A 26106-nucleotide genomic window follows, 5' to 3' on the forward strand; every position below is an offset into this window, starting at 1 on the left:
GTTGATGTTAAAAATCTCAAGTGACTTTTGTAACTATTTGAAGCTTTTGGCCTGTCTAAGAAAATCAGGGAATATATCTTCAAGAGAGGGAACAATAGCTCTCCATTCCATATTACAGCTATTACCTCCTCTTTCTGCTTCTCAACAATATCAATAGCACGGTGGCAAAGAGTAAACAAACATTTGGACTTTTTTCAGTTTGATGGCAATATCTCCTCTGAGTAGACTGGAGTTTTACTTATACAAACATTTCTGGGGATCAGAGCTGCTATGGATGAGGTTGGGGTTTGAAATCCAAATCCATTGTCACATCTGCACATTGAATCAGAATCCTTTCAAATCATTTTTTAAATTCCAACAGATGCTAATTGATGTTAATTTACTACAGCTTATGTAATCTGCCACTGGTCATGTTTTTATTTCATGTTTTTTTTATTATTTTAAACAATGAAAGTGACGGAACATGAGGCTTAAATGTACCTAAATGTTGTCTGTATTGCTTGTTGCCAATAGAAAGTAATGAGAAGAGAGAAGAGATGTGATAAGAGAGTCGTTAGAGCTTGATGCCAATCAGACTGCAACCCTTGCTATAGAGGCAGAAAACAATTTACAGGTTGAGATAAACTTTAAAGCCAAAGAAGAAAGATTAAGTGAAAATGCAGAGTATGAGAGGAGTTAGCTATGCATAGCGCTTATTATGAGGCGCTGTGCTGCCAAAGAAAAAATACAGTTATTTAGAGACTCTCAAGAAAAATGACAGGATCAGTTGTAAATGCAAGTGCCCCAAAACTACATCTATTTAAGTTCAAATGTCAGCAACCTCTAGCAGCTGTAAGTATGATGGAAGCAATGAGATGACGTTATTATAGAGCAACAAAGTCCACATAAGGAGGAAGTCAGGGTGGATGCATTGGTCAGCAAAACATCTGACTTTACACATGTTTGTTCCCTGTTTCCATCCATGACCATGTTGTCTCTAAAGGTCTCCTAACATTAAGGAAGTAGTACCTCTAACCGAAACTATCATCTTTAACTAAACCCTATCAAATCATTTTTGTACCTCAGCCTAACCAGACCTAAAACATAGCATTGTCACATTATAAAACATATTTATTTTTCAACAGTGATTTGTTATGGCTTTGGAGGGCACAGATAAATTAAGTCGTCCTGCTGATAGGGGGGTCGTCTAATTTGGTGGACTTGTTGGTTAATTAGGTAACCTACAGTTCTTGGCTTTAAAGGCTTTGGCTGGCAATTTTTTCTATATTTTTCTTATAGTCAACAAATCTTATATGAAGAGACAGATATCTTATTCCTCTGTGCCATAGACTTCTGTTGTACAAAAACTATTAAAAACATGTCAATGAATCTCACCAAAGCACTAGGTAACATGTTCCGTCATCCATGAAAATGGGGGTTATGTAACTTGTTTAGAAACTGCTCAAAAGAGTAAAAACAGTGGCAAGATAGTAACTCTCGGGATTTCATAGTACAGCAGACACTACTGCACATGTGCTAAATGCAGTTTAGTTCACAGAGTTTTGCGAACCTAACACAACCTCATGACTTTGTATTACATTGTAACTTTCTAAAAGAACTTCAGTACAAAGTCAAATGGTTGTGATTTTTTTTTTGCATTTCTAAATAAGCTATGGTAACCACTGTCTTCAGTGCAGTAGTGTGGCTCATTGATGTGTTTTAATAGTTTTTGGACAACAGCAGAGGTCTATGGCACAGAGGAATAAGATATATCAGGCTTTGGATACACACACAATACTTGTTAGAAGATCAGTTCATTTTTGGTTTGTCTCTGCACACGAGATTTGTTGACAATAAGAAAAATACAGAAAATTGCCAGAGTTATTCTTTAATGTCTACATTGTCGTTTTAAATAAATGAAAGACTAAGGGCTCTATTTTAATGCTGCAGTTGCAAACACGAGCACAAACGGTGTGTTAAATTCATCCTGAGGGTGGCATTAGTTTAAAGGCCAATGGTTCATTAAAATCAAGAGGGTATACCCCCTTAGAAGTGGTCCAAAATGCTAAGGGCTCATTCATACACAGTTTGCTCTGGGGATTATGAATTGCTCAGTCCAGTTTTTGACAATCTGTGAGTTAGATTTTTATATTTCTTGTGTACAAGTGAAAATTTTGGGACATCAAAAACATTAGGATCAAACCTCTGGCAATCATGAATATCCACAGCAAGATGTCTTGTCATTGGAAAAAGATGATGGTTAAGGGGAATTTTTAATTTGGCCATGGTGATTCTCTACAGAGGACCATGAATATTCATAGTGTATTTAATGGCATATTAACCGGTACTTGCTCTCAAACAAGGTTGTTGGATAGACTGAAAGACAGAATGTCATCCCCATTTTTCCATGCCTCATCGCTAGCAGGTAGGCTTACATTTCAGTTGAGTTTCTTTTTTGCCGTATGTGTTTGATAAGCTATAATTTCTACTATAAGAGCAGCTCTTTCTCTGGAAAATGCTTGGAGATGCAAAACTCCAGTTGTCCTTCTTTGAGGTACTGTTTTTATAGATACAGATAACCAATCCAGTAAACCAAATTGAAAAGGCCGAAAGCAGTGGGGAAGAATATTCGTGAGTAAGAATCAATCTTGGAAACTCGCACGTGCATCCTGTTTTCACGCCAGGCACCTGAGCGGCAGTCGTCGAAGCAGCAGAAGAAGCTGGTACAGTCTTTTCCATCCAAACACTCGTAGGCGTAGTCATCCTCCTCATGATAGGGCACAATGTTGTTCATTTGTAGCAGGGATGTCCCAGGACGGATATTAACCATGCTAGATACTTTCTGCTGTGGAGGAGAACATACGGGTATTTCAGTACGTTACTGTGACATTCAATGGATTTACATGAAAGTTCACTAGTTAAGTACCTGTGTGTTATTGTTGGCTTTAGACTTCTTGGTCTGTCTGTTGCTGGTGAAGTAGTGCAGAGTGCCATACTCCATGAGGGCAGCAAAGGTGAAGATGAAACAGACAGAGACAAACAAATCCATAGCAGTGACATAGGATACCTTGGGCAGGGACTTCCTGGAGATGGTGCTTAGAGTCGTCATGGTGAGCACTGTGGTGATACCTGTATGGGATGTCACAGAGATACATTTCTCAATGGAATACAGTATTCATTATACTTTCCCTCCATTCATTTGAATGTTTGTGTCTTAGATGATGAATTTGACAGAATATGAAAGCAAATATCAAAAACAAGAAGAAATGATTGATTAACTTACCAGTTTTATTTATTCATTAAATATGTACCCGATGGTGACTCCACCTTCAGAATTGACAGATTTATTGCACAAATGACACATTGGGATTTATTTTTGAGAAACTACATGGAGGTTTAGGAAAATTAGTTTTGCAGTTTTGTAGTCAGAGGCACAAGCTTAGCCTGGGAGCAGTGCAGCACAATATGGAAAAAAAGGTCTAGAGCAGGAGGAATACATTGTCAGTATCAGCAGGTAGGGTTGCTGTGAGCTTCAATAATGGCCAGAACACTAAAAAGGCACAAGAACCAAAGAATGGACTTGTTCCAAATGTAAACAGCACTTCACTTGCAACTTTCTGCCTGTTGTCTATAGTGCAGATGAACAGGTGACTGTCCTAAATTATAAAATGAGCAACATGGAGTGACAACTTAAACTGTAATGATTCTCCTCACTTCCCATGTTCTTGAGAAGTTGTTTAGGTCTAAGAAGGAAATCCAAAAGTAATCAAAAGTGAATTCAACAGAATCCGTGGCATTTTGATGACGTTGGATTCAGTGTTAGATCATATGCTTGTCTTGTATGGAAGCAAATAAGGGACATTAATATTTTGAGCTTGTGAAATGATGTTCACAAATAATTTCACAGCCTGCAGTTGTATGTCACCTTTTGTGTGCATTTGAAAAACAATTGCATGCATGTTTTTGAATGTGTGAACTTGTAAAAAAAAAAAAAAAAAATTCACAAATTCAAGTTTGTGAGTGTGTAACAAGGTTTTGCATCTGTAGAAATATTTTGTGCATGTTTGAAAAAGTTTTGTGCACACAGATATAATTTGCACATGTGTAAAAGCTAAGTTTACATATGTTACACATAGTTTTTCTTGCTGAAAAAATGTATATGTGTGATTAAAATTTGTGCAGGAATATTTTCAACATCAAGGTTTCACAAAGTCTGAGAGATGGACACACAAATTTCCTACTTTTGTGTGCGACACTGAAGTTACAAGCTACAAGTTACAAGACTGGATTTTGACCCTATTTTTACAGCTGAATCTGATTGGTCAAACGTAGAGTCAGTCTGTAACAGTAAACATTTAATGTGTTGTGTATTTAGCTTGCAGTTAGTTTGCTATTCATGTAATGCAACACAGTTGTCCAAATGCATATTTTCAAGTTCAGGAAGGCTACTTTATGTACCCAGAATAGAACAGTAATTTAGCTTTCTGTCAGCAAATGTCTGCTAGCATTACAAAGTAGCAGCATCAACGCTGGCAAGTAACTTTTCAAGCTGAAGGCAAACCAAGAATCAAGACATGCATCGTAATTACGCTACAAATAGTTAGACATGAAAACTAACCCACTTCTTTGTATTTACAATTTTTGTATTTATAATTTTGTGGAAAAAAGGACAGTATAGGTCTAAATTTCAGGCCAGCTAAAAAGATCTATAGTTATGTTTACACCACCTAGCGGACGTAGTAATGCACTATGGTTTTCCAAAACTGTTACAAATCACAGTTAAAAAATAACAATGTTTTATGGTGTGTTCCATTTTTTTTTTTGTGGAAGCATGACACTTGGAGGCGGGAAGCGAACGGTGGTCTCCTGCAGCAAAGTTCACTATCTATCTAGCCATCCACCCATCACGCCTCCTCCTAACAAGGCAAAAGTCATCTTATTAAGTCACCATATATGGATGTCATCTGAACTGTGTCACTTCCCCGGGGTATAATTACTACAGCTGCTACATGGCCTAAATGTAACTATAGGTCGTTTGTGCCAGCCTGAATTAGCCTGACCTATACTGTCATTTTTCTTGTGAGGACGGGCTGTTTAGGACAGTCTAGCTCCTGTGGGATTACGCTTGATTGTAAATTTGAATATAGTATCAGGTTCATATATGGCCTTGTTTACTAAGCTAAAGTTAGTGTTAACTATTAGCTTAGGTAAGGTTCATGGTAACAGTGAGCCAGTAAATTAGCAGGAAGTTAATTATATTTTCTGAGATGCGATTGTTTTGCATTTTAATCTTTTCTGTTTCTTGGCACAGGTAGAGCTGATGTTGAATTCATCCCTGTGGGTGCTTCCATGAGCCGATGGTCTGGTGGAAGTGTAAGCAGTGGACAGGAGCATAGCAGGGGCTGTGGAAAACGGTGCAGAGGGTGTCAATGATCCTGGTGCTAAGGGTCCTCAGGGCTGCCAAATTTTGACTTCAGCTTGGAGTGAGATCTGTTCCACATCTAACCTCTTGAATGAAGTCAAGAAACAGCCACCTGCACTAGTCTAGATGAGTAAGATTGAGGGTGCTATGAAAACCAAGAATGCATTAAAAACATAATATAATTGGGTGGACAGGAAATTAATATTAGAAGAACCTCTATTTCATATTTGAAATTACATTTATAAAAACATTATATAGCCTAAAGTGGTAGTTAGTTACCTAAAAACCTATTGGGAATTGTGAGAAAGTTTCAGAGCGACAGAGACACAGAGCATCCCCGTAACCATGGTAACTCACTCTCACTCCTGCCTGTGTGCACACAGTGCGAGAGAAGGAGAGACGCTGTGCTGCTGCTAGAAGAGCCACTGACTGAGATTACTCTGAGTAGCACTGCCAATACAACTTTTTTCAATGCAAGTGTTTCAATGTCAGTGTTTCCTTTTTCAGTTCAGGGTTTGTTTTCAATGCCAAATTTTATTTTCAGTGCCAAGTCACAATTCTAACCCCATAAACAACCAACTAAGTGGACTCAGTGATACATTTTCATGCCTCTTGCTGATCTGTGTCTACAATGGCTGCTGGTTGAGGCTGGTACAGCAGATCAACTGGCCTTCTGAATCAAAGTTGTGGCATCCAAGGCCCTGATAATACTAATTTTATTACCATGGTGATCTGAACTTTTGAGATGGAGCTGCAGTCTTTGGCCTCCTTTAGTAGCTGAAATATGAGAATGACAACTCATGTCTACTAGCAAATGGGTGTTATTATCAGGTCACACAAAACTTAGATATGTCTGCTCATACAGTGCTAATTCTCACAGATGTATTTGGCAACTACAGACAGAGTGTATTATTTACTTAATGACACAAGGGAGGACTGGATATTAATCTTATTAGAAAGAGCTTAGAAATAAAGCTTCAACATCATCAATGGCAGCACAACACATTATAGTCATACAATAACATCAACTGCTGATCCATTTGGGGATACAACTTGCTCAGGGCATGCTGAAGCAGAGCAACAGTACGTAATATGGCCAAGCAATTGCTTTGCCTTCAGCTTGAAAAGTTCCTTGCCAGCATTGATGCTGCTACTTTGGTAATGCTAGCAGATATTTGCTAACAGAAAGCTACATTACTGTTCTACTCTGGGCACATGAAGCAGCCTTCCTGAACTTGAAAGTATGCATTTGAACAACTGTGTTGCCTTACAATAACAGTGAACTAACTACAAGGTAAATACACAACACATTAAATGTTTACCATCATTAATATTATTATCTACAGCATCCTCAAGTACAATTAAACCCACCTGGGTTGCGGGAGAGCCCACACTGTCGTCCATATTAAAATTCAGGACCAGCAGGGGAATGCACGCAATGGAACCATCTGTCCTCTGATTAAACAGACTGACTCTACGTTTAACCAGTCGGATTCAGCTGTAAGAACAGGGTCAAAATTCATGCTTGTAACTGTTGTTCAGTGTCACATACACAGGTAGGACATTTGTGGGCATCTCTCATGTGACCTACCTACTGCACACAAAGAAATTTGTGTGTCCATCTCTCACACTGTGTGAATGTGAAACCTCAATGTTAAAATATTCCTGCACAAATGTTAAAAAAATTACACATACACAAAATATTTCTACGACTACAAAAACTTTTTAAACATGTGTTTTTTTTTCACATGCACACACTTGGTGATATACAACTGCAGGCTGTGAAATTATTTGTGAACATCATTTCATAAGCTCAAAATATTAATGACCATTATTTGCTTCCACAGTCTTGCCCCCTTGTGTGCTACAAAGCATAGAACAACTAGGTTGGAGTGAGCAGTTTATCATCACCTTTGAAGACCTCTGGATATCAGTTTCTAAAGTTTCAAACTATTGCCTCTCTCTCGCAGATTATAGATTGATAGAAAGCCTGAATGATTTACAAGTGACCACACAAGTTTAATGTGACTCTAACTCCTCTTACATGACTGCCATGTGGTCTAACGATCTACATGTGACCTCCATGAATCGGATAGCACTAAAAAGCATTTTGGATGAGCAAGTCTAGTTGACTTACTGTAGCACTTCTTGATATCCTGTGACCTGGATGAATGTCTTCACAGACATGATAATTTACAGAGAAATTAATCAAGTCATAAAGTAAATTGACACTCTGCAGGTGAACATGTAGGAAGTAAAACCACATCAAACCTAAAGATGTGCGAGCTGGGACAGCATCCTTGTTGATCCAAAAGGAGACCCAGGACAAGACCACGATCATACTGCAGGGAATGTAGGTCTGGATGGTAAAGTAGCCCATTCTCCGACTCAGGTCAAAGAAGATCGTCAGAATTACATATTCCCCTGAAAATTTAACAAAACAGAAGATATAGAGATGGGGTAAAACATGAATAAGCCCAGAGGGAAAAGTGAGATGTTCAAAGAATTTAGGTAAGGCAGGGTAAAATAGAACACAATTTGGGATTTATTGTTATCAGTGCCAAATATAATCCCTTAAGAAACAGGAAACTGGCAACATGTAAGAGGATTTGGACACAGTCTCTCACCTGACTGGGTGTGTGCCACATCAGAGGTGTTCCTCAACCCTACAAAAGCAAACTGGTAGAGTCTCCAGTACCGCTGGTCTGCCACCTCCACCGCTCGTCTCTGCCACCGGTACATGATCTCATTCTTAGGATAACCATCTACAGAAACCCCCCCCCCCAACACCGACACACACAAGATAAATTATCAGCCTTGCTGATGCCTATAATATCAAACAGGAAGCTCACATCTGTCAATCACAGGGGGACATTGCACCATGGCAAGGCAAAGGGGAGCATTCAAGATGGAACTGACCGGCCCAGTCTCATGAAATTTCTTCAAATGAGCATAATGTCTTCAAATGCAAATAACATACTCTGTGCACTACAGTATGTGGTAGGTAAACATGGGCTTTGATGGGCATTCCTATAATAGTCAGTAGTAGGGATTCTGTGCAGATGTAAGCTAGTGCTTACACCGAAGCTATGCACAGTCTGGAAATATACTCTACCTAAAGGTGTTCTTTGAGAAGGAAAGAAATCCCCTTTGGCATGAATACATTTGTAATGAAGTTTGTTTGCTGAGGTCATGGTATGTTATTTGACTTAAGCTTGTATTGCTTCTGAATTGGATTATTTTACACAACAAAGGCTCATGTTTGCAAGGTTTGGATATATTTCTCATGGAGATGTAGTGGAAAATATTTTTTTGGCCAACACATCATCATACCTAAACAACAAAGTATGTTAAAATTCTGTATTATCTTTTCTGTGTCTCCAGAATAACCAATATGATTGTTCTATGACTGTTCCACAACTAAAACCACTTGAGTAAAGTTTGGGAAAGGTTGCCTTAAGGGACCAGCGTGTAGGATTTAGGGGGATCTATTGGCAGAAATGGAATATAATATTAATAAGTATGATTTAATTAGTGTACAATCACCTGAAAATAAGAATAGTTGTGTTTTCATTACCTTAAAATGAGCCTTTTATATCTACATATGGAGCGGGTCCTCTTCCATGGAGCAAGCCCCCAGGAACAGCGCGAGGCTGTGACGCCAATTTGACATAGCAGCCAAAGCGTGTAATTACAATGTCACATGACGCTATTGGGCCCAAAAAGACTTTTCTCCATAGACTTATATTGTGAAAGAGATGTCCGTAAATCAGCGGATACATTTTTTAAGCATCACAACCCCCGCGAAATGACTCGTCTCACTATCAGAATTTGATTCATTCAGTCCGATAACATTTCGAAAGCCTAAAACAGCCACACAATTGAATTGTTTTATCCCCATTCAAGTTAGCCGAAGGGCTAAACCGGAAGTACTAGTGCGCTTGCTCTATAGGCCCAATGATCCTGGAAGATCTGGATAATGTTATACGCGAAAATCAAACTTTTTTGGCTTCATGCGCCACTGAGCAACTTTCATAGGAATGAACAGGGCCCCGCCTCCAATGCTGTATCCAGTTCTCTTTATACATCCATGCCATGGAGCCTGCCATGTTGCACCGCCGTGTTTCTACAGTAGCCCAGAACAGACAAACCAAACACTGGCTCCAGAGAGGCCTTCAAGTTTTTCCTGCTAGATGAAAATAAATCCTACACACTGATCCTTTAAGAGTTAAAGCTTTGACTTTTGATCACTCCTCTTCCTTTAAAGATTTTGCAGTGGTATACAAATGTCACATTGCTTCCAACATTGCTCCTGAGAAAGTATTAGTATCTATGTATGTTCATTTGAACAATTGACCAATGCTGTTGTGTTTCAGGTGAAGTCTCTTTAGTTGTTAAGCTATTTTTGTTGGCATAATTACCACTGTGCTCATTTGATGAAATTTTGTGTGACTGTAATGGTCCTCACATTTGTCCTCAACTCCATGGAATGGTCTTTGCATTTTTCACTGGTGTGTGGAAGATTGAGATCATGACAAGACACAAGAGGCTGAAGCACAATGCAAGAGACGAATGAAGGATGACACAGACAGCATGAATCAGACTAGGAGAGGTTGCATAATTCATTAAGTCTGCCAGAGAAGATGGGACTGGGTGACCTCCTCTCTCCGCTGGTGGAGAAGATGATAGATTGGTACAGGCTTAGAGAGGGCAGACTCAAGCAGATGGGCCTTTTGGCAGGAGAAGGAACAAGGCTTAGCCTCTATGCTAGCCCACACAGAAGCCCCTCTCGCAGGGCAAGTTACGGAAGTTGAAGTTGAGATGACAGGTTCAAAAATGGGAGGGGAAAACGTTTGACCACCTACAGCTTGAAAACTCCAGTGGACACGAGTGCTCATCCATTGGAAAGTTATGCAGCTTAAGGTAACACTCCGCATTAATAGTCAACCTGACAGAAACAGAATTGTGACAGAGAAAAAGCAAGTCTCAGCATTGTGTTTTTTCCCTCCCAAGTGTGACTGAACATAGTAAAGGTACTTCATGTTCTCTCTGTAATTACACCAACAAATGCGGAAAAAATGATGACAGTTAGATCATGCTTTGACAAATTGTGGCCATCTATAAGAGAACTACATGACAAAATACAGATGCACACACTAAAGCTGCACAAACAACAAAGATTTTTCAGGAGCTGATAGTTCAACAATAAAATTTCTACCACAAGGATTAGCAAACTGGCTGCATAACTGTCCTACCTCAGAGTGTACATCACTCTCCCATTGCTCCACAGCCTCAGGAGGCGGTTTGGAGTGGTGATCCAGTGGGCGTCTGATTTCCGGGAATTCCTGAAGAAAGTGTCCGGAATCCAGATTTTGCCTACCATGTTACTGTTGAGCATGAGCAGCTTCATCGAGCTGTTGAACTTCAGTCGGCTGTCATACCATGTCTGGGCAAAGAAGATGTCAATGGTGTATTCCTGCAACACAGTTACAAAAACCATGAAAATACAACCAATAGTTTAAAAAAGAACATTAAAGGACCAGTGTGTAGGATTTAGCGGCATCTAGAGGTGGGGTTGCAGATTGCAACCAACTGGATACCCCTCCCCCTCTTTCCTCCTCCTTCCCTTACCCTTCCGAGCATGTAGGAGAACCTACGGTGGCCGCAAAACTTGCGAAAAATGCAAAGGGCCCTCTCTAGAGGCAGTGTTTGGTTTGTTCATTCTGGGCTACCGTAGAAAAAAGGTGGTAAACCATGGTGGGCTCCATGGAAGAGGACCTACTCCCTATGTAGATATAAAGGGTTCATTCTAAGGTAACGAAAACACAATGATTCATAGTTTCAGGTAATTATACACTAATTAAAACATACTTATGAATATTATATTCCATTTCTGTCAAATCCATTCCTCTGGATGTCACTAAATTCTACACACTGCACCTTTAATGTACAGGAAGACATGTAAAGAGAGACAACCCACTTACTTACTCCAGGATTCCAAACACATCTCACAGTCATCATCAGCACATGAAATAAGTAGACCTTCAATTATTGGAAGGACTGCCATGAACATTTGAAATTTTGGACAGACATTAATTAAGGATGAATCCTGATGGCTTTGTTGACTTTTCAACTAACGCCACCATGACGTTCAAAGTTTTGTTCTTTGAATGAAATGTTTCAACAGCTATTAGATGGATTTTCATAAAACTTGGTTCAGATATTCATGTTCCCCTCAGAATGAATTCTAATAACTTTGGTGATCATCAGGTCAAAATTTCAATTTGTCCAGTGAATTATTTTCACATCTGCATGAGGGATTAGCACATTTTATTCCCTGACTTGAGTCCTAATGACCTCAGTGATCGCCTGACCTTTACTCTAGCACCACCATCAGGTTGACATTTTTTTGAAATTGAAATGTCTCAACCACTATTAGTTGGATTGCCATAGAATTTAGAACAGACATTCATGTTCCTGCCAGGATGAATTGATATACTTTTTATTTTGTCCTATAAATTGTTATTTTGTCCTATACCTTGGTTTATCACGATACACCTGCAAAACTAATTAGAATCCCATGACAATTAATATATAAACACACAACTGAACAAATTAAAAACTGCATTCTCAAATCAAGGTCCACTTACTAACTATCCACTTACTAACTATTTCAACCACATCTCATAGTCATTTTTAGTGGATGGAGGTTGAAAGCTCTGGTAAACTGGTAATGCAGACCTTTAGTTAAAGAGTGACTCAACAGATTTTTGAAGGAGGAATGGGTTGAAAGGTATAAATCTTTCGAAACCCTGATCAAACCCAACATGACAGCTGTGATGTAGGGTGGTACTATAGCGCAATGCTACATCACAGCTACACAGTTTGTTGAAAGAGGATGTTGTCACCATTAGTTGGAAGTGCAAGCAGCATTATGAGACTGTGTGCAGGTAAAGTACCATTGCAAAGGTTAAGAGTGAATTTTCACACTTATATAGTATTAACTATATAATATTCAATGTTGTATTCACAACAGTACAGACATTCATGGTCCCCATAGGATAAATCTAAATGGTGTCCTGCAACTGTACATTACTGTTACTCAAAAAACACAATCTGTACAAATACAATTTAATTGTTTTATACAACATTATACATAATTACAACATTAGCAAGGAGGGCTATCCTCCTATTATCCAATATATCATTATATCAGCAGAGACAAAGCAAGGAAGAATCAGAAGAGGCAGTCTCACCATGTTGATGGGGTCCACTGGTCCAATGCTGTTGACATACACAGCTGTTTCAATCACTGTCGGCCTCACTGAAACAACAGAAGACATAACGTACTGACACAGATAGCATTAACTAATTAACTAATTTATAGATGTTTGCCAGCAACGTTTGGACAGATTTTTTCATGCACTATGCCATCTGTCCTTATCAACCTACATCACAAGTTAGCTACAATGAAGAATATCATCCCATAGCTATTGAATACTGATACATCCCCCATTTTGCCTAATAACATTCAAGACAGTGGTGTTGAGTGATTAAATGCATAAATCCAGAATTATCAGTAGACTGATTTTACTGCTACTGCTAGAAAAACATTATGTACAGATTATCTTTTTTATTTCCAGTAGCAGGACAGTTTGGTGGTGGATTGGGTGAGGGCTCTCTTCTTGTCTTCATAAAAGTTGGTTGGGGTACCTGTTTTGTGAGGGGTGTAAGTGGGGAGTCCACTTCCCACATGTGACACCCTCCTGGTGAAACTAATTGCTGGGAGTTTAAAAAAAAACTGACAGACAACATCATGTATCAGGAGGGAGCGCACGTGACAAAGACATTTCAAACTGGGCAAAAACGCCAGAACACACAAAAATACAATGCATTACATTAACTGACAGGTTGGTGAAACAATAGTGTCAGTGCTGTCACTTTGTGCCCCAGCTCTAATCTCAATTACTTCAAGTACTTTAGAAGCTTTGCCCTATCTAACCCCTTTTACACAACAATCATGACAAGTTACTCATACACAATCATAATTCTGCTCTTCTACAGTCTAGCCAGTGCATGGTCCGTCTGCATGAACACCTTTACAATAGCCTATCCACAGTGTAGATACTGTTCTCTGAGAAGAGCCAGCAATTGGCAGTCAGAGCAACTAAAACTGACTATTCTAAGTAGCTTACTCTTAAAGGCAACACAGACATGAAGTCCTTTAAGTACTCAGAATCGTGGAAAGCTGGAACATCTAAAGTTTCATGAAAACTTAGCAAAACAATATATTTTCTGATGAAAACTGAAAGAAGACTCTGAAAAGACTGACTAAACTGATAACACACCTCAGCACTATTTCATTGTTGTATCGCGTTTAAAATCTCAATGAAAATGTAACTAACCAAATACTGTATATTGTGGCTGTCAGGTGAAAAACTTTGATCTCTATCTTGGTGATATATATGTTGTGCTGTTGTATGTTTTGATTGTGGGGGACTACGGATGCAAATTAGCTTCGAGCTAACTCCGGTGCAGTGCATCTTTAATGTTTAAAACTGCCAACTGTCCCAATCAATAAATCAAATCAAATAAATATGTACATTCTTCTCAGATCCTTCAAGCATCCTTCTGCATGTGACTTTTGAAGTGCAGTAACCATACAAAACAATGGTAAATTCTAGTTTCTAGTGTAGTTTCAGTGATGTTAGTTACACAGAAATATAAAGTTTGCGAACATAAGCCATCATTAGAATCTGGTCAGTCTGCATCAAGTAAGGCTTTTTTTGCAGCAAAAATGGGGCACTGAGGTGAGCAACAGCTTTTTGAGTAAGAATTAAAGCTTCATTGTAAGAGGAAGTATGTTAAACAAGAGGATGCAAGGTTCACCCCAGACAGTGGCAGCAGTAGAAATTGTAATTTCCCAAATTTTTCCATGCAATGGCATCGCATTAACTCAAATTGCACAAGGCTGTTTTTAAACATCTATTGAACTCCCCCTATTTAATGTGAGCTGAGTGAACATCTAACAGAGTTACCACAAAACACATCACCAGAGGATAAACTTCACTTGCCTCCAATGTCAGGTCGCAGTTTGTTGTCGTAGCCCTGCAGCAGTTTATTTAGGATCAAAGTCACATCGCTCTCATAGACCTTGGGTGATAAAACCCAGGTCTTATTTATGGGTACATCTTCATAATCCTCTTCTTCCTGTTTACTGGGTCCAAACGCTGCACTGTGGAGTAGCAAAAGAAAAGAAGAAAACACTGTAAGAAACAAAGAAATCTCATATAAAATGTGGGTGTATGTAGATGCCCTAAGATATAAATTCAAGAGTATTAATGCAGATGTGGAATGCCTTTGCAGTATGGTTTGAATTTTTTTTTTTTTTTTTTGGTTTTGGCATGTTAAAGTTCAAATGTTGGTACAGTACATATTAGAATTGGTTGTCAAAACCCCAAAGACTGTTTCCTCCAAAGAATATTTCACCCAATTATATTAGTTTTAGGGTCAAAACCTCAAAACAGCATTTAAGGCTCCTGTATACTGAGATCAGATTTAGTGTGTTGTCTGCGATTTATCATGGAACAGCTTCATTGTCACCAGCACCTGCATTTAGGAAAAGACCACATATTCAGGAGATCACCCTTGCACTCACACAGAAATAGTCTTTCTTGTTCTGCTTCACAATCCACTTTTATTATGTGAGGGCAAAAGTATTGCTCGAGAGTTCATCTGTAATGATTCTCGTGACAACTTTGTTTGACTGCTTTGTTTTGGCTGAAAGATAAAACTGAAAGCTTAAGGTCTCGGTATGCTTCAAACAAACTAGGTTTTAAATGCACAATATGTAATTTCTGCCACTAGGGATCTCTCAATCAAAACAATAACAAAAGACGGAGTATGATGATGGTGTGAAGTAGCGTGGGATCATGGGTTGTTGTCTTAATTGTTAAACAACCAGCTTCTCCGGGATAGGATTACTCCACTGTTCATCGTTCAGGTTTTTACTGTCTCCTCCTCTCCAAAACACACAGATCCAGTGATTAAAACAGGTTATTATGTACAATGTGAAATCTAAGTGGTGGCGTTCATCATTTCCTCTACAGAATAGAGGTCTGTCCTTTCATGGCAGATGGTGAGGTTTAGTAGTCACTGTGAAGGAGATGATACCAGAAATAAATCCACTGAAATGACGCTTAACTCCAAAACAAAGAAAAAACAAACTCTGGCTGGTTTACCAAAAAAACTAAAGTCCCATTTGGACAAGACTGACATTACAAGGGGAGGCCGGGAATTAAATATTTTCTGTGCTCCTCTGTAATCTAATTTATCATTCCAGATGGCATTGTAACCATGGGGAAATGACAGGATCTGTCTGTAATAGACATGGACATTCAGCAGGACAAAGACAAAATCCTCCACAGGGAGGCGATGGAGAGTCGAAGGTGAGGCAAAGATACTGCGTGAAGTGAATTTGAGTAAAAAATTGTCCTTCTTCTCAGATCCATACCTCTGTGAAACCTTTACACATATGGAGGCAAGTAAAATAAATTTGTGATTAAAATGCAAATCAAAAGTTTTGTTTGTGAATCCAAAAGTTTTGCTTGCTGTTGAGCTGAATCTCATGGGCGGGACCTACGCTGAAAGACGTAAGACACATCTCTATTGGCCAGTCTCGGTCAGAGTGACAGCTTGACAATATCCATAGTTAGTAAGCGGGAGAGAGAGTTTTGTAGTCCATGGAGAGGACGGAGCAGGAGCGGAGAAGACAGAAAATCAATGCACAGGTATGTTTACACATAACAATGTTATCTTTGAACTGGTGCATGTAGATTGCTTTTGTTTAATGATCTGTGATGTTATGCCTTGCGTCCACACTACTCCGGTGTTTTCAATCTCTTAAAACCTAGATTTTTGAAAGCACTACTGACCACATTTTAGTTTGAAAACTCTGGCACCGCTTTTTAGTCTGGACGAGTGGAAACAGAGACTTTTTAAAACGATGGCGCAACAGGCCCGGCTCTATGAGGGTACAAAAGCATGCATTGCACCCTCAGTTTAATATTTTACACCCTCAGTTGGAATCTGAATAATAAATGCCAAGTGCAGCATGATAGGTCTTAGGTGCACAGATTGTGTGGACTTCTCCATGTACACCTGCTATTTTGGTTCATGTGTGTACAGCAGCACAACGTGCAAAAGGGCTGAGTGAAGGTGAATATAGATCAGCAGGTGTGGTGATTATGAGATACTCTCTCAGCCAGTCACATTACTGCTCTCATAGCTCTGAAACAGCTGAGCCAATCACAGTTAAACATGATAACGACGGCTTAAAAAACAGAAAGCTTTTCTTCAGGAAATGTCTGGATGGTTCAGAGTGTCACGACATGAACATACATCACAAATCTACAGCTAAAGACAGATGGAGTTGTTTTTTCATCAGTTAGTTATTATTAAAAATGATATAAATGAAAAAGAAGAAAAAGAAATTGATTGGATGAAGCAGTTTATATGATTATATCAGAGTTCTAATAAGTGGGTGGAGTCTTTGGTTAGAAGGTAAAACTTGATTTTCATGGTACATGTATGCACATTGAATCATTTTCAACCTCATTTTTTTAGCAGTTGCCTCTGAAAGAACAGGTACACTTCTGTTTCAATCCGTTCAGCTGCGACCACTAGCTGTGTAATGGCTTACAATCACTCGCACTTTACATACGTAACTGCGACCTGAAGTGTACTTTTACACCTCAGCTCAATCTGTGGAGCTAAACTGATGAGATTCGGTTTCTACAGTTACCCACAACACCATTCTCTGCAAAGAACCATAAAGTCGTTCACATGTATCTTCAGAGAACCAACTTCACCCTAATGTGTGTAACTAAAGTGTAACAGCAGCACTGTGGCTGAACTCATCTAGTGTGACAGAGTCCAGGAATCAAAGCCAGACCTTTCTTGTTGTAAGAGCCACAGTTTAAAGAGTTCCAGCAATCATGTTGTGTATGGATTCCCCTCTTGGCCAATTTATATAATATCATTATAGGACTCTCCAAGGACAAAAACTAAATTTGCTTACACAGCATGTATTTGTTCTGTGCTTATTTCAGCAAAGAATATAAACACTAAATCAGCTGTCTCAGCAGTGAATTTCAGTATAGGACCTTTTCAGTCATCCTGCTCTTTCTACAAGTAATCAAAAAACACATTTTCAATCTAGGAAAAGCTTAAGGGCATCTCAAATGTGAGTGTAAGTCACATACAAAACACCCTCTGGATTTCAAGGAGAAGATTACTTTGTGGAAAAAGGGAATTTTAAGGATATAAGTTGGGAATGAAACAGCTGTAGGCAGTTTTATGTGTCTGTTTTCAGCTGCCCCACCATGCCGTGTCTATTACAGGCGGTTACACATGGCTGAACCCTCAGTCTGTGCCAAGGTGTGCCGCTGCTGTTCTCTGTTAATGAACATGGATCTGATACTGTAAAGAGACCTGAGGACTTGGCGTTCAGCCCAGGCTGGGAAATGACCCTTTCCTGCACTACTTCTACTACAAAGGATATGACCTAAACCATGGCACAATAACCCAGTGCAGCAGAAATGAACATCATCACTCTGTGCTATCACCTACATAAATAATACTGTACAAGGCTAACACTACACACACTGAATCATGTCTATTGACCTACTATGTAACTCATATACAAAAAATAGCAAGGCAAATTTTGGCTTTGAAACTTCTGAAACTTTATTCACCTCGATCGATAAATAAGCTTCAATAAATGTTCCTGCATAAGACATCCTGTTCTTCACTTTGGGTTAACCATCTCCAGCAATTCTTTGACACTATCCAACACTCAAAAGTTGCCCAGTGGCACAACGTATCACAGCTGGGAAAGGTTCAGCTTTATGTCCTCTGACAGGAGCAACAACCTGGCAACAAACAATCCCACTCTTTTCTATTTCCTCCTAAAACAGAAGCACATAGTTGTTTCTGCTCCACTCAACTACACAAGAATTGCATCAAACAAAACAAAGACAAAAAATGAACTGCTTCATCATGCATCATTCCCAATCATAACTAAGTATGTACATTCATTCTCAATGTAAAAACTCCTTCAGCTCCTTCAGGACAGCTGCAAACAGGGGTGTGGTGGGGATGAAAATCAGGGGCTTTTGAGTAGAATGGATGTAGGAAACATCTTTCTATAGCCATTTTACCACACAATGACAAATTAGTCATGTAGTAACAGGTTAAAGTTCCTCCATAAGTGGTGATTTAATTTTCATTATTATTCCTTTTTTAGTAATATTTCATATTTGAGGCAACAATAGCATAATTAAGTCTCTCTCTCTCCTTATGGTGTGAAGCTGTCAATGGTTCTAACAGGTCTACAGTTTTGAGGTGGACTGTATCAGAAACACCTTGTGATACAATACAGTCCACTTTAACACTTCTACAGTACATTTTCAAACAAAACTAGGTCAAAACCTAGTATATGGCTGGACTTTTCATGGTCAATGTTCGAAATTGTGGACAATTTTTTTACAGGGATAGTCAGTGGTAGTGTCTATCATATGAATTCCTGGATATTAAATGTTCATCTGCAATTTCTGTAGTGGTCCCAGTAATATTTGTTGCTAAAGTGTACTGAAGTAGCATATCACATGACATGGTTAAGCTATATAAATATATATATATATATATATATATATATATATATATATATATATATATATATATATATATACACACACACATATATATATATGTGTGTGTGTGTGTGTGTGTATATATATAATCCCCCTGCTCTTTCATCTGTTTCCATCTATTTCTGTAAACATATGGTCTCATCCATATTTATTAATTTATGTTTTATTTAATCAGGCAGTCTCAATGAGATTAAGATCTCTTTTCCAAGAGAGACCAGAGAACAAGAAACATTCATAAGACAAGAACACAATCAGCAGACAGAAACAACACCACCACGCAATAAACAAGGAATTAGTAAAAAAAAGTTACAAGAATCATAAAAAAACATCAGATAATAAAGCTTTAAAATCTCCAAGAGGAATGGAATGATTCAAATTTGAGGGCATTTTGCAGATCATTCCATTTGAAAGGTGCATAGTACCTCGTCACAAAAACTGAATATTAATAAGTAAGGTAACTGGTATTTATTACAGTTCTTTTTGCATTATATTAACTCATTTTAATTATTGTATTTTTCACATTCCCCTCAGTCTATATCAGTATGAGTGTAAGATTACAATTTAAATTAGTGGCTTTTTCCTTCATTAAATCTTTTTGTAATGAAGGTATAGGGTCAGAACTGATCACACCAACTACATACTTTGAGTGGTTTGGTTAGTTAGCACAGTTAGCATATTAGAATTTCTGATGACACCAGAACAGAAAACTGAGCTTATTGACATTATCCTGTTAACTAAGTATTTTTAAATATTTAAACTTAATTTCTCTCAGCTTTCCAGCTCCACCTTTATCTTGTTTAGCTGTTACTCATGTAGAAGCAAGTCTGCAACAGTCTATTGCTGGCTGGGTCAGTGTTAAAACAATGTTAAAGATACTTAACAGTATCTTTAAAGGGGACCTATTATGCTCATTTCCAGCTCTTTATCTTATACATGTCATTTATGCAGCCCCTCAGTTCAACCTCTATCTCTTCAGAGGCAGTCTTAGCTCCTGTCTTGTTAAGGCCCCTTCCCTAAATAAAGGACTAAACTAAATAACTGGAGACTTTTATTGTGAAGAATTTACAGGAAATGAAACGTGTTCCTCACCGAATCAGCAGAGCTTCATGAGTCATGCTAAAAACTGGTCAACACAACAACATATGAAGATACTTGCAGCTCTTTGTTCAGTTTATCAGTTAGAAATAATGCAGGAAGGAATAGTACAAGCAGAAACAGCCACAGTGATGATGATGTATGATAAAGAGCTGCAGACGACCAGCACACTTCCAACAGATAAACTATTTATTTTACTTTGCTCTGCTGTGTAATGGAAAAACACTCACAGCCTGCCAGCTCAACTCCAATCATGGCTTGGCATGACTACCCCCAAAACAATAGAAAAATGCTGTAATGTTAGTGGAGCCGAGCAGTGAACTCGTGCATTGTGCATGGAGCAGATGACCATATAAAGAAATCATGAGCTGATGTCAGCTTGGGCTGAAAGTAGAAAAAACTGTTGGAAACTGAGTGTTCAGAGCAGTCTGAAGCTGCTGCTTTTTGCTCACAGGGATTATTGCTACATATGTTTACTCATTATTTGACACTTTGGCCACTTTTAACATGAACATCTGACATTGTAACATTATATATATATGACTGAAAATAAGGAAAAGCATAATGCTTCCCATTTAGCATTGTTGACCAGACCCAGCCAGGTCACTGAATGCGATTAGCTCGGGGAGAGAGATGAAAGAGGGAGCTGACAGCCACATTGAGCTAGTCAGCTGGTACACTTTACTTTAACTGGTATAAAGTATGGCAAAAACTACATAAATAAGATCTAAGATGTAATAAAACTGAATTATCTTTTAATTTGTCTTGTGTTTTTAAAGATTCAACGGGCATTTACTTGTGCGTGAGTAATTTCAAGTAGGCTCTACACTAGATGCTTATCAATTATCCCTGATTCCATTCTACACCTGACAATAGTTCTCTGATTGATCCTGTTTTTCTCAGGTTTAGTTGATGAAAACTGAGCAGCTAATGTAGTCTGCAGCCAACTCAGTATGAGAGCTTCCATTGTGTTGTCTTTGTGTCTCTATTGTGTTTATGGCTTTTGTTATCTTGATTGTACAGCACTTTGGTCAACTGTTGTTTTTTAAATGTGCTTTATAAATAAATTTGAGTTGAGTTGAGTTGAGTTGAGCCAAAAAAGGGTGGAAGAACACGCAAGCAGCAACCTCCACAGCTGACTACATAGGCTGACATTCAAATGTGGAAAACACTGTCCGTATTTGCAGCTAGATGTTGGTAATTTCCTCATTCAGTTCATTACAGTCAGACTTGTCATCTGGTAGTCGTTAGAAGCAATGCAGCTGAACACTCAGGCTCTGCCTTCAGCACTGAGCTGTAGTAAGTGCTGCTTGAGTTCAGCTCAAGTTTAAAGTCACAAAGTGAAAAGTGGTGAGCCACTGAGTCTCCTTGCTTTGATTCTGAATGTTGATTCAACTGGAGCCTTAGAGACTGTTAGTGATGATTCACTGATTCTGCACCAGTTCAGACTGTCTCAGCATGTTCTTCTCTAGGGGCCTCTCTCCACTGTCTGTTCTCATCTGTTCCAGCGGCTGCTCGGGCAAGCATAGTCTCTCCTGCCACCTATGATCACCAAGTTACAGGACCGAAGTTCTCCTGAGCTTGTGGTGTCAAGAAACACTGGCAGCTGTCTGTTCACTAACTACTTACTGCTTTATATTAATAATCATGCAGAATCCCTCAACAAGACAGGTATGGGGCTACTACTTGTTTCAGTGCCAATACAACTTTTTTCCAATACAAGTGTTTCAATGCCATTGTTTCCTTTTTCAGTTCAGGTTTTGTTTCCAATGCCAAATTTTATGTTTTATGCCAAAATTTAACTGTCTCTGTTGTAGCCCCATACGTTTCTCTCGTCAAAATGTAGTTTACTATTTTCATTAACACTCTTACTTTGAGCATTTAGCCTACTTTATTTTTAATAAATCAAATTACTAAACTAACTGACTCACAGCAAACTTGGTGCAGTGAAGTATTTCAGAAAAGTACTGGTTGGTCTTTGGGGCTGAAGGTTAAATATAATGAATCTGCCTGCATGTAAAGTCTGCTGTGCACACTGTACATGATTTGTTACTTCAGTGTAATCGTTATCTATTCTTTCATTGCCTCAAATAGCTTTAAGGAGTTGTGTCTTCTTTTTGTGAACTACATGACGTCACCAGAATCACTTTCATTTTACAGGAGAACAATCTGTCACATGAAAAAATTTGAAAATTCTTTAAATTTTGAGGGATACACTACCAATTTACATGTCGAAGTGTAATGTCAGTTTACAGTGTCCTCTGTATGGCTTACTCAAGTCTGAGACAATAACCCTGATGATGTCATACTGATGTCATCAGCTTGAGACACTCATTTATGAGTCACAAACATGGATGTATAAAGAGAACTGGGTACAGCATTGGAGGCGGGGCCCCATTCATTCCTATCAAAGTTGCTCAGTGGCACATGAAGCCAAAAAAGTTCAACTTCCGAGTATACAATTACTCGGGTCTTCTGGGATCATTGCACCCATAGAGCAAACACACTAATGACTTTCGCCAGCCGAGCCGGCTACTTCCGGTTTAGCCCTCTGGCTAGCTTGAATGGGGATAAAACAATTCAATCATGCGGCTCTTCTAGACTGTCGAAATGTGACCGAACGGATCAAATTCTAATAGTGAGATGAGTCATTTCAAGTTGTGATGCTAAAAAAAAAAATTATCCGCTGATTTACAGACATCTCCTTCACAATATAAATCTATGGGGAAAAAGTCCTTTTGGGCCCAATGACATCAGATGATACACGATTTGTCAAATTGTCTTCACAGCCCGGCGCTGCTCCTGTTGGGCTTGGTTACAGACCTGTGAAAGGATTTTGAAAGGTGTAGGCAGTCAGTTATCAGAAGGAGGGGTTCTAAAAAAGAAGGTATTAAGATGCATCATGGGAAATGTAGGATCCAGTATAAATATGAGATGAGTATAACCAATAGGGACACACAAGAACTTAAATTTAAAAGCCTTGTTAAAATAATTCTGCCATTCCCTTTAAGAATATTATACAGATCTATAATTGGCAAATTTAATTAACTTTTTTTTTTTTTTTTCTTTTAGTTTTATTGCCTACTCCATTAATTATTTAACACTGTAAAAGTCTATAACCATTATTGAGGCACACTGCAGGCTCCATACTGTACCTAACAGGCGCCAGATCTTACTTTCATGGTGATGGGTGCAATAGGTGTCCTAACAGAGGGTGTTTGAACATGAATATGCAACATGACGTGTTGAATTAAGAAAGTGTCTGCTCAGTAGTAGGTCTACTGTAGGCCTGTCCTCACCAGGACACAATCCACACCTGTGTGTGCAGCTGACAGATAGAGGTAATTGAAGATCTGTGTCCTCCAAGGAACAAAATCATCCATCATCCCATAGACCACATGACATTCTACTGCTGTACTGACATGACGGTTTAACCCCCCTTTCAACTACGAAAACTCGAAATAAAGCCACCCTGTTTTTGCGTCTATAAGACACAATCAGCGGGGCGCAGAAAGGAAAAATGCAGACATATAGCTCAAGGTTACTTAATTTCAGGAACATTTCCCGACGAAGCAAGGAAACGTTCCTCTCCAAAGATTTTCCTCCCAGGCCCCAGCTCACACACTGACCCACTGATTGCTACTGTGATCACAGGTAGAATACAAGATGCGGAACGCAGCGATTCCTGTCGAGGGCAAAGACATGAGCCTGAAGGAGGCGGCAACATCTGCAGCCATTTACCCTGACAAACCTTCCTCCTGTCTACATGATGGAGACCCGCTTCCTCACATCAGTACACACTTACCAGAGTCCGAGGAGAGCGAAGAGCAGCCAGGGGTTCATGGCTTTGTCCTGCACAGCCCTGACAAACAGCCGCTTCATTCTGCTCCACAGCTGGGAAACAACCCTGTCCACGGAAACCAAGAGGAAATCGGAGTTTTCTGTCGTCAGGTCGCCTCTAAACGCAGCAGATGAGGGTTAAATGTAGCCACGACAGGATGTGAGAGATGCGTCCATGGTGTGTGTGGAGGGGGAGGATGGAGCAGAGAGAGTGAAGCTGCTGCCGGGGACCGCTGACTCTGCTCTTCAGTCCATCCGCAGTGCCGCTAACAGGCTGCTGCTCTCACACACGCCGCTCTAACACTATCGCTGACAGTCTGCACCTGCTTTTTCATAATGACTGTGCTGATGGTTATTTGCTTGTCTATTATTGTCTTGGGTGTTATTTTTTTAAATTCCAGGTAAATTAACAGATGCTCCTTATGCAGATGCGTCCCGCTTCACATTCGGGGTTTAATCCATTTGCAGTGCTGGAGCTGCCATGTGGACCCATGCATGCAGTTTGCAGCTACAGGCTGTCAGCCACTGAGCATCTTCAGCAGTTAACTTGGGGTAGGCCTCTCAGTATCTTGCTCAAGGGCACCTTGACTAAATTGTTGGAGGGATTAATGCTCGCACACCTACTCCAAAACCAAAATTTTAATCCAAAGACACAACGTTTAGTTTCAAGTCGGATCTCAAATCAATCAACAATTATTCAAACATTCAAAAAAGGTACATCACAAAGAGTAGAAGCACAAAAATGATACATCAACAATATGCATCAAACATATCAATAAATTATTGAAGCTCATTTCCGCCACTGTGATGGAAAAAAAGATCCTGTAAGTCATTATAATGAGAAACTATCTCAAAATAATGACTTAGTATCTCATCATAATGACTTAGTATCAGTAAGTGGCATTACATCTGTAGATGGCGTTGTTCAGTCATTTTCAAGCTAATTCTTGAACTGAAAAACATATAGGGGGAAGACGAAATTAGAATGAATCATAGAATGAAATGGTCTTTAATTGATTTACAATCCTAAATTTTGATTATTTTAACTGTAGCATTTTTTTCTTATTGTCCTTACTCTTGGTAATCAAAATTTAGGATTGTAAATCAATTAAAGACCATTTTATTCTAAGCACAAACAGTGAGTTTTTTTATGAACATTTATTTTGTACAAATTTTGAAAAAATTATTTGTTTTCAGAAAGAAAAAAAAACATGTTTAATACCAACACGCTGATCAGTTACATCGCTATCTCAGTCTCTCTCCTCTGCTCCGCTGTTACGTCTATTCACAGGTCTCAATGAGGGGAGTCACATCCATCTGCTACATGACGCACATTTCCTAATTTGGACATCACTCCTTGAATTGGGGGTGTTCCTCAGAGATAAAGCTGTGCTACTGACACACATGAAGTGCTCCCAAGGGACTCTCCATAACCTGTTGTTCCCCTTCTCCTTTCCACAAAGTTAGGTTGTAAAAATAGGCAATAAATGAAAAGTGCCAAGCAAGAATCACCTTTGAAGCTCTTCTCTACACATTACATGCTGTGCTGTCTCTATGTAATGGGTGTGTAAATAAGTAGAGGCCTGTTTGCATATTTGCAGTTGACTTGCTTTTAGCTCAGTAGTCAGCGCAGTTGTCTATGATCTGGGAGACTGAGTTCGAGACCCAGTGTGGGGACTTCCTTCGTAAGATATTTTATTCATAAACACTTAGTGTAACACTTAAATTTTCTAAAATTAAAAGTGTAATAAAAACAAAAACAAGATTATAAAAGCATCTTTCCACTTTTATTTGAAAACAAATACAAATATAAATAATTTTGCTGCCTCAACAAATATACATACAAATACAAGTACTGGGCTCTCTGCACATCCCTAATACATACAACATGCATGAGGAATTGCAATAGTGGAGCTTAACTCTCTGAACATCCTCAATTCATTCTCTATAGTAGTCCTTATCACTACGGATGTAATCCCATGTCCGACTGCAGTGAGGCAGAGTGGCACTGTTGGTATTTCTGCTCACTGTCTCCATGTGCAGAAGAAGAAGCAAATC

General features: G+C 39.0%; 1 protein-coding gene across 1 annotated transcript; it reads right to left on the reverse strand.

The window, feature by feature from the left end:
• Window positions 1–1377: 1377 nt before the first annotated feature.
• gabrg1 (gamma-aminobutyric acid type A receptor subunit gamma1) lies at window positions 1378–24590 on the reverse strand. Its single transcript, XM_042436762.1, has 9 exons — window positions 24014–24590; window positions 14476–14636; window positions 12658–12725; window positions 10657–10877; window positions 10267–10349; window positions 8029–8166; window positions 7673–7825; window positions 2906–3108; window positions 1378–2824 (listed from the first exon to the last, which is right to left on the reverse strand). Exons 1-9 carry the CDS (start codon window positions 24088–24090, stop codon window positions 2543–2545), a joined length of 1386 nt encoding a protein of 461 aa, XP_042292696.1. The 5' UTR covers window positions 24091–24590; the 3' UTR covers window positions 1378–2542.
• Window positions 24591–26106: the final 1516 nt, after the last annotated feature.

The sequence above is a fragment of the Thunnus maccoyii genome, chromosome 16 (assembly GCF_910596095.1).
Source record: "Thunnus maccoyii chromosome 16, fThuMac1.1, whole genome shotgun sequence".
Lineage (NCBI taxonomy): Eukaryota > Metazoa > Chordata > Actinopteri > Scombriformes > Scombridae > Thunnus > Thunnus maccoyii.

Excerpts from the sequence above, each read along its gene's own strand:
- gabrg1 (XM_042436762.1), bottom strand. The coding sequence starts at position 24,090 with ATGAAGCGGCTGTTTGTCAGGGCTGTGCAGGACAAAGCCATGAACCCC. Across the intron at positions 12,726-14,475 it reads ACTGCGACCTGACATTGGAG|TGAGGCCGACAGTGATTGAA; the intron begins GCAAGTGAAGTT and ends CTGTTGTTTCAG. Across the intron at positions 3,109-7,672 it reads CCCAGCTCGCACATCTTTAG|GTATCACCACAGTGCTCACC; the intron begins GTTTGATGTGGT and ends CATCCCATACAG.